The sequence below is a fragment of the Heptranchias perlo genome, chromosome 8 (genome assembly GCF_035084215.1).
Source record: "Heptranchias perlo isolate sHepPer1 chromosome 8, sHepPer1.hap1, whole genome shotgun sequence".
Classification (NCBI taxonomy): Eukaryota; Metazoa; Chordata; class Chondrichthyes; order Hexanchiformes; family Hexanchidae; genus Heptranchias; species Heptranchias perlo.
The window spans coordinates 6,561,639-6,570,656 of record NC_090332.1 but is presented as its reverse complement, the minus strand read 5'-3'; the positions used below and the strand labels follow the sequence as shown (position 1 = coordinate 6,570,656).

Here is a 9,018-nt window from a genome sequence, read left to right as displayed (position 1 = left end):
TGTTGTAGGGTTGCAGCTATCATTAATCTTGAGCTCGCTTTAGGAACATTAAGGACTTAACACAGCACAATTTGTACCACAAAGAAGCTACTTTATTTAATTACATCCACAACATACCAGGACAATAGAATTACCAATGCAATCGTCACAAACTTAACAATTGTTTCAGAAATACAGCTCTATCTGAGATCAATTTTGCAGAAGTTGGATTCTGCATGTTATAAGTAGTTCAATAATTAAACACACAGCTTTTAGCGTTAATTCTGGGAGTTTAAAATCTACAGCAGAAAAACATATTGGAGTAAGAATTCCTTTGGTTGCTATGCGGAGGCAATGTGTGAAGATTTACTCTAATAGATATCTCTAGCAGAAATAGAAACACATTCTGAAAGAGTGTGATTTATGATTTAGTTCAAACAGAGGAAATGTTCACAAGCATAGCTGCAATATCACTACACATAGTAACCAGGGGAGTTCTTAATCCCTGTGACCTTTTAAATCTGATGACCAGGGCAAACTTCATGTAGAATGACTCAGTAAAACGTCCACTCCTTCTTTGTGTGAAGAGCAATTCATCTTCCTTCTGATTCCGCCTTTCTGTCTGTCTGTGACCCAGACTGACCTGTGTGGTTGATATTCCCGGGGAGCCATGCGTCCTTATATCTTCTGTTCTGTGGTTCACTTCGCCGATCCCCTTCTCTAAGTTCTCCAGAGGGATGGTGGAACTGATCCTAAGTTGTACTTTTGGGTGGAACTTTGGCTGCAACTTCAGGCCTGCCATTGTGATGTTGCGTCAGTGTCTTTGATAAGTTGTTGCGTGGGTGCGCTCGGTGAATCACCGGATGCTGTTTCTAAGTCGTAACTTTGACATGTAGAAGTAACACAATCGCACAACAATAGTTCCCATCACCTACCATTGCCGCAACAAGAAGACTTAGGTAACCGGTTAGATAATCTGTTCATTCCTAATTTACAACTTATTTTTAAGGAACAGCTTACTTTCTTTATACCGAGCAAAATAAACATCGCCCCTACGTATGAGCTTCAGTTGGTTAATAGTCGAGGGCCTGGTTTTTTGGCTAAATTGAATGTTTAACAAACTTGAATCCTGAATCTCATTTTGTCATCTTTACTTCCAACTTAGAGACTTGGCTTAGTTGCTGTCAGTTATTGTAAGGGACGCTCCTGTTTCTGTGACCTTATTGTCACTCAGTTAAGAATCATTTGAAATGAAATATTCTTGAGGTAACTCCTGTCTTAATCCTTTTACTTAGAGAATCATAGAATTTTATAGCACAGAAGGAAGCCGTTGAGATCTTTGCTCCTTTGTTGGCCCTTGGAAAGATCTACACACTTAAGTCCCACTTTCGTACCCTTTCCCCATGCCCTTTTTTTCTTTTTTCAAATATTTAACTACTTCCCTTTTAAAAGCTATCATGGATTCTGCTTCAACCACTGTTTCTGGTAGGGCATTCCATGTCCTAACAATCTTCTGTGTACAGAAACTTCTAACCTCTTCATTCTCTCTCAGATATTCTATTACCCGTCTCTGCTCTAATGACAGTTTTTCTAGTCTTTCCTCAGAACTAAAGCCTCTCATCTCCAGTATCACCTTAGCGAATCTCTTCAGCACCCTCTCCATGGCCTTAACATCCTTCCTAAAGTTGGGCGCCCAAAACTGGACATATTTAAAATGCAGTCCAACCAATGCTTTGTGTAGGTTTAGCACTATCTCGTTGGTTTTGTACTCTCTGCCCCTATTTATAAAACGTAACATCCCATATGCTTTACTTATTGCTTTATAAACTTGTCCTCCCATTTTTAAAGATTTATGTATCGGAACTAAGTCTTTCTGCTCCTCTACTCCTTTTAAAGTTTGACCATTTAGTATTTATTTCCTCTCCTTATTCTCCCTCCGAGGAAGCACCTCACATTTACCTGCATTCAATTTAATTTAAGATCTAGCTGCTTAATCTACTATGCTGTCAATCTTCTCCTGAAGATGCTTACAGTCCTCTTCACATTCTCTATTTTTGTGTCAACTGCAAAAGTCCAGGTCATATATATATATATGGTGAGAAGAGCAATGTCCGATGGGGGACACTAATTTTTAAAAAAACATGAACGCCTTCGTTTTCTGTCCTTTAACCAGCTTCCTACCCATGCCAGCGCATTCCCTTTAACACCATGTGCTGTAATTTTTATCAACAACCCTCCTGCCATGTTTCAGGGATTTGGGCCATTTTTCTACGTAAATGATTTGGGAAAAGAGTTATCTTGAAATGTTGGAGTTTTAAAGCAAAATATATTCACACAAGTTTGGGTGGGTGGGTGGGGGTGTTTGTGGGAGCACCTAGATGAAAGGTAGCATGCCATTAATACTAAAGGAAGTTGTTTTCTCCTTAGATAGTAAACAATGAGGAATTGTTTAGCCTGTCTCGGCAATTGATTAACACTTCACAATCATTGTGTTAGGAAGTTTCTGATCCTTTCAGACTGTGAGCAGATCGGGATAAAAAAAACATGGACAGAGACATAGGCAGACAGCCTGGTCCAATAAGGCTGCAAAGTCAATCAGTTTTTGTTAAACTGAAAGCTGTAAAACAGTCAGGCTCAGCAAAGACTGCAAGAAGGTTAGGATGCAGGAGAATAATTAGAAGTTACATGTTTAAGTCAAGCATGGCAACCCACTGATGTGGGGAAGTGTACCATGTTCATTATCACACAGAGACAAGTTGTACTGATTGATTTAAATGAATCCAATCATAACTGTCGCTCTATATTATCTCTTGCTGTGAAATTAAGCAGCTCAATGATTTGTATCTGACCTTGTCTCACCAAATGTTTGTGCAGTCCACTTTCACAGAGATTGAAGAAGCACACAAGTGAAAGACTCAAATATTGGTACATCCCTGGGTTACACTATCATATAGTTAGATATTGGGCAGTACGGGTACGCTCCTAAAGGTAAGATGCCCTAATGGGAGTGACTAGCACCAATGTACTTGAGAGATTATCTAAGCCAATACATTAAACTTGTGACACCTCCTATGTGGCACCTTATTGGATACCTTTTGAAAATCCATATACACAACATCCATTGCAATTCCTTTATCAGTACACCTTTATTTTTTTGTATGTGTTTGGACACCGTAGCCCCATTACAATAAAACAGATAACTCATAAATTAAGCATTTCTCCTACATATCTGCCATTCCTAATCTGGGAGCATTTCATGATGACACAGGGTACAAAAAAAAATGGGAAGAATTTTCCAGCACAAACCTCAGCACAATCCCCCAAAAATTCCATTTCCCCTTAAAAAAAATATACAGAACTCCAGTTAGAGTGACCTCACAGGACAAAGAATCATGGACAGGTAGAGGAGCAGTAGAGATCACTGTGGTCTATCTGACCAGTCCCAAACTCCAACAAATCCCATACACCTCAATCCCCTTCTCTGCCAAATATCCATCCCACTCCCTCTTGAATTTGCCAGCACTATCCTCCTCCTGGGCAGTCTGCTCCATATATTCACTGCCCTGTACTTGTTATTGTAAAGGTAATAGCTGCTATAACCATGCTTGACTCTAAACATAACTATTTGAGTTACAAAGTTTCATGCGCATAAGTGATTCTTTGTGGTCAGCCAGGTGCCTGACGTGCATTAAAATCCACCACCGTGTTTCAGAGTCTCTGACCCAAACTATTGAAGCCTACACCTGTAGAGTTTCTGTTTGCTTGATATGAAGTGCACACTTTTTCCCTATGGGGACACACCCTACTTATTAAAATAGTTATTCTTGGGATACGGGCGTCACTAACAAGGCTGGCATTTATTGCCTATCCCTAATTGCCCTTGAGAAGGTGGCCTTCTTCTTAAACCTTTGCAGTTCGTGTAGTGAAGGTGCTCCCATAGTGCTGTTAGGTGGGGAGTTCCAGGATTTTGACCCAGTGACGATGAAGGAACAGCGATATATGTCCAAGTCAGAATGGTGTATGACTTGGAGGGGAACTTAGAGGTGATGGTGTTGCCATGCACCTGTTGTCCTTGTCCTTCCAAGTGTTAGTGGTCGCGGGTTTGCAGAGCGCTCAGGTGCAAGTTGACACACCCAAGCTTCAGGCTTGTGTACACAGAGGCACTGCTAGAGTTTAACCAGCCGAAACCACAAAGCTGGTTAGTACAGAGCACTGGTAAATTACCACAGTTTCTCCAGCTAGGATTACCTTACCTGTTAGAGCAAAGGCTTGTAGGGATATGTGGAACTGAGTGGCAAGAATCCTACCTCCCAGAGACAAGTCTAGCCCCCTCTGGGTCCTATTAATGATCCAAGACGACTGGTCAATCTTCAATAGTGCCCTTGATGTACTATCAGAACTACCTGGCTCAGGTAACAGATTACTGAGTCTGCCACAGGGCTTTGACTTGATTCTGAACTTTCATCACCAGATCTGTCATCTGGGAGCCAACTTAACCCAAAGGGATCCTGCTTACCTCCAACTGCTTACCTCCAACTGCCTTCCCCACCCAAGAAGGACAGAAACTAAATGGTCATTAGACAACTGACAAGCATAGGTTTCACAAATCAATGTGAAAAAGAAACCACAAAGACAATATTGCCTTCAGAGAACCTCTCCTACTCTATTATAATATTGATATCCCATAATCTCCACATCCATACTAGGAGACCTGGCACCCTAAAGGCTGAAAGGAAAGACTTGCATTTATATAGCGCCTTTCACAACCTCAGGATATCTCAATGTGCTTTAAAGCCAATGAAGTACTTTTGAAGTGCTGTCACTGTTGTAATGTAGCAGCCATTTGCGCACAGCAAGGTCCCACAAACAGCAATGTGATAATGACCAGATAATCTGTCTTAGTGATGATGGTTGAGGGATAAATATTGGCCAGGACAGAACTATCTGGAGTTTTGAACTGGTTGGGGACAAGCTTATTGAGATACTGCAAGGGTTCAGAGTAGAATTTTTTTTATTGGTTAGGAGCAGAATCCTCAGAGGGTGGGACTAGTTGTCTATGGTGGTCCCTGGAGGTTGGGATTGATTGACAAATGGTCTCTACATTTGGTATTATATGGAAATCAAACCCCTCAAAAAGCACCAGGAGGGCCTTGGGAAAAGAATTACAAAATTTTGACAAGGTACTTGATCAACCTGGCAGACCATGAGATGGCACCGGCAGTGTCCGATATAATGCTGACCACAACACTCAAGAGGTCTTGGGGGACTGCGGCCACCGTGCCAATTAGGTACTTGACCATGATGATGAGGCAGCTGGCACTGTCGTGGATAATTCTGGCAGGAACTCTTAGAATTGTTACCGCCAGAACTCGGACAATGTTGAGAACAGCTGCGATGACGCGGACAAAGGCTGACACACTATTGGCGACCAGGTTGATCATCATTCCAATAGGAGCCAAGGCCTTGGCGGTGGTAGATTGGCAAACACCCTCATCAGCCTCATCGCCGGCTGGATCCAGTGGTGTATCTGATTGTTCCATTGCCAAATCATCGCCATCGACTGTTTGGCTATCTTCTGCAGGCATCGGGGCGGAATTGTCTTCTTCTATCTCCCGATCATCTGTAGTAGTTACAATATTCTCTAGCAGCTCTTCCACCTCTTTGAAGGTCTCTGCCTCATCTTCTGCATTTGTTCCTCTGCAGCTGTCAAAGATCTTGCCCACTCCCAGTCTGCCCTGCACCTCCCTCACCGTCAGGTGCTCTGCCTTTGCTTCTGATTCCATTTGTTTCATGAATGCAAAAGAAAAGTCTTTATCGTGCGTCGGTACATCCTCCTCCTCTGACCCCATGTTGGCATTTAGACAGGGATCGTTATTCTGATCCTGTGGGAAGGTACAGCAAAGAGCCGTCCAGACTAGTCCAGGCACCGAGACCCTGTTGTTCACTGTCTTCCCCGAGGAGTTAGCAGCGCCTGTCACCAGGTACATCGACCGGCCGGACTTGTGGCATATCTGCGCCAACTTCCGTGCCACAGATTCCGCCTCATTGTACCACTTGACATTGGCCCCGTGATTCTTGGGCACCACGTTAGTGAGGGTGCAGGTGCCTGTGGCGCTCACCTTATGATTCAGCGCGAAGGGGTAGAGATGGCCCCGGTCGTAACCCGAGCCCCAGTAGTCCGAGTCCACCGCCTGCAGCTCGCTGAGAGACTCTCCGCAGCTCTCCATTTCATCCGAAGCATTCGGATCATCGATCTGAAACCAACATAGGTCGAAGTGTGAGGAATATTCAAACTTCACAATGTGTTTACTTGCAATCTGACTGGCCAATGGGCCATTATATGCCCGGCCAGGTCCACACTGGGGACGAGAGATAAGTCAGTGCCCATAGACCTCACTGCAGTAGAAGTCCAGGAGCAGTGGGATCCTGGAATGGTCTGGACTCAATATCCAGTCCACACCCAATGCAGATCCCTTTACACTGGTTTGAATAAATTATAACCATTTCTTTCATTCATTCATTTCAGAATAAATCATCAATGTAATTAATTAATTCATTTATTTTAATTCACTCATTATTTAAATCAATACATTTTAGAATCATAGAATCATACAGCATGGAAGGAGGCCATTTGGCCCATTGTGCCTGTGCCGGCTCTTTGGAAGAGCTATCCTATTTGTCCCACTCCCCCGCTCTTTTCCCATAGTCTGCAAATTATTCCTTTTCAAGTATTTATCCAATTCCCTTTTGAAAGTTATTGGCCGGATCTTGCAGTGAGCGGCAAACCTGTATGTCAGACTGGCACTCGTCCATAGACTTTCTATGGGGTTTTGCAGGGCAAGTTACTGCCAACGGAACAGCCAAACGACGTGGCACCCTCTACAGGGCATCTGGGACCTGTATGGACAGGGCATGCAACTGTGTGCCTCCTTAACCAGTCAGATTGAACAATCGTTAATGAGCAGTGTAGAGTCTGAACCAGGAAATGTAAGTTACAATAGTGAGTTCACTGTCAAATCAGGTACAGTAAGCGAAATAAACAGAGTAAGAAAAATTGGATTAAGAGACAGAAATAAAAGAGACTGAAAGAAAAAGTTTTTAAAAATGTTATTTAATTTATTTTTAAATGTCCAACAATAATTAATAACTGAAGGAAGGAGACTCCACACTGGTAAAAGTTAATTTTCAGTGCCAGAGAGGTTGTTTGGCAGTAATTAAGACTTACCACGCTGTTAAAAGGGTGCTTACAATGGAATGGACAAGCCCTAACTTTTTTTGGTGAGATCAGTCCATATTTAATGAGGTAAGTGCAGGAACGTCACGTGGTTCAATATATTTGAACGGTGAGTCGGACGGTGAGATGCCGTTTCCGTGCAGGTTTTGGAGGAGCGGGGCATCTGGTACAGCGGCTTCCGGATTTCCGCGTTTAACCACACGTGTGCAGTCGCCGGAAGTTGCTGTCCGATTTGCACATAAATAACACTAAACGTTGTTAGCCTCACCGTTATTTTTACAGCAAAAATCCGTCTCGTTATTGAATCTGCTTCCACCGCCCTTTCAGGCAGCGCATTCCAGATCGTAACAGCTTGCTGTGCTAAAAAAAAAATTCTCCTCATCTCCCCTCTGGTTCTTTTGCCAATTATCTTAAATCCGTGTCCTCTGATTACCGACCCTCCAGCCAATGGAAACAATTTCACCTTATTTACTCTATCAAAACCCCTCATTCATTATTTTTAATTTATTTTGACCGCCTTATTGTCTTGTGACCCAGAGGTGATGTTTAACCCTATTCTTGGGTCGAGTCTAAAATAACCTACATTTTGCACCTTTAAGAAATGGGCAGGCCACATTATGGTCCTGACAAGCCGGTACCACTTACCTGCGGTTCATGAAACCAGGGACTGGGTCTGTAACCTTCACTCACGCCCATGGAGCAGGGATACCTGTAAGCGGAATAGACCGGGATCCGCAGGTCTGTCCGGTACAGGGTCCCGTAGTGATAGTGGTTCTTGTACTGCTGGCAGATTTTGACCCAGTTTTGAGCGTCGAAATCCTGCGGTGGGATCTTGCCCTGAAAGAACCAGCTGCATTCATCGAAATCCGGGACCACTTTCCCCTGCACTGCCCCGGGGTCGGGGGCTGCCAAGAGCAGGAATAAGAGCAGACTCCACGCCCCCATCTTCAGGCTGGGCAGAAATGATGCTCCTCTCCCGGTGAAAAGAGCAAGCGAGCGGCTCGGTCAGGTTCTTCGGGCTGGGTTAAGTTGCCCGAGGAGTAGGTAGGAGGGTTCTTGGTGCAGCGTCTGACCTGCCTCATTCAGTGTTGTTGCATGCCTCAGCCAGTGGGACGCCGTTTCCCTGGTAGCTGGAGTCCGCCTTTGGGCATTGCTACACCGCCTTTCAGAGCTCAGACTTTCCCTTTGACGTTCCTCGATCATTGAGCTCTGTTGCCAGATTTTCCGGCCGGGGCAATAAACATAACCGCAGATTCCCAGGGACAGCAGAATGCAACAACCGCCCACTGCAGAGACATGACCTTCGAATCTAAGTTCGTCTCAGGTTTGGACACGGTACAGGTCCTTTAAGCACTGTCAGGTGCAGTTATCCTGATCTGACGTCCAGTGTACAAAAAAAGCACTGCATTGCGCCGGATGTCATCATTCAGTGTTTCAGGGATGCTCTCTTGAACTTGATATGGAGACTTGTTACACTCCAAGGTTTGCTGGGACTTGTAGTTCACAACAACAACTTGCATTTATATAGCACCTTTAGCGCAGTAACATAGGAACAGGAGTAGGCCATTCAGCCCCTCGAGCCCGCTCCGCCATTTGATAAGATCATGGCTGATCTGTGATCTAACTCCATATACCTGCCTTTGGCCCATATCCCTTAAATACCTTTGGTTGGCAAAATCTACCTCAGATTTAAATTTAGCAATTGAGCTAGTATCAATTGCCATTTGCGGAAGAGAGTTCCAAACTTCTACCACCCTTTGTGTGTAGAAATGTTTTCTAATCTCACTCCTGAAAAGTCTGGCTCT

At 43.9% G+C, this 9,018-nt stretch overlaps 1 protein-coding gene across 1 annotated transcript; it reads right to left on the bottom strand.

The window, feature by feature from the left end:
• Positions 1 to 3,106: 3,106 nt before the first annotated feature.
• Positions 3,107 to 8,628, bottom strand: LOC137324362 (endonuclease domain-containing 1 protein-like). Its single transcript, XM_067988576.1, has 2 exons — positions 7,859 to 8,628; positions 3,107 to 6,233 (listed from the first exon to the last, which is right to left on the bottom strand). Exons 1-2 carry the CDS (start codon positions 8,156 to 8,158, stop codon positions 5,142 to 5,144), a joined length of 1,392 nt encoding a protein of 463 aa, XP_067844677.1. The 5' UTR covers positions 8,159 to 8,628; the 3' UTR covers positions 3,107 to 5,141.
• Between the last annotated feature and the right edge of the window lie 390 nt (positions 8,629 to 9,018).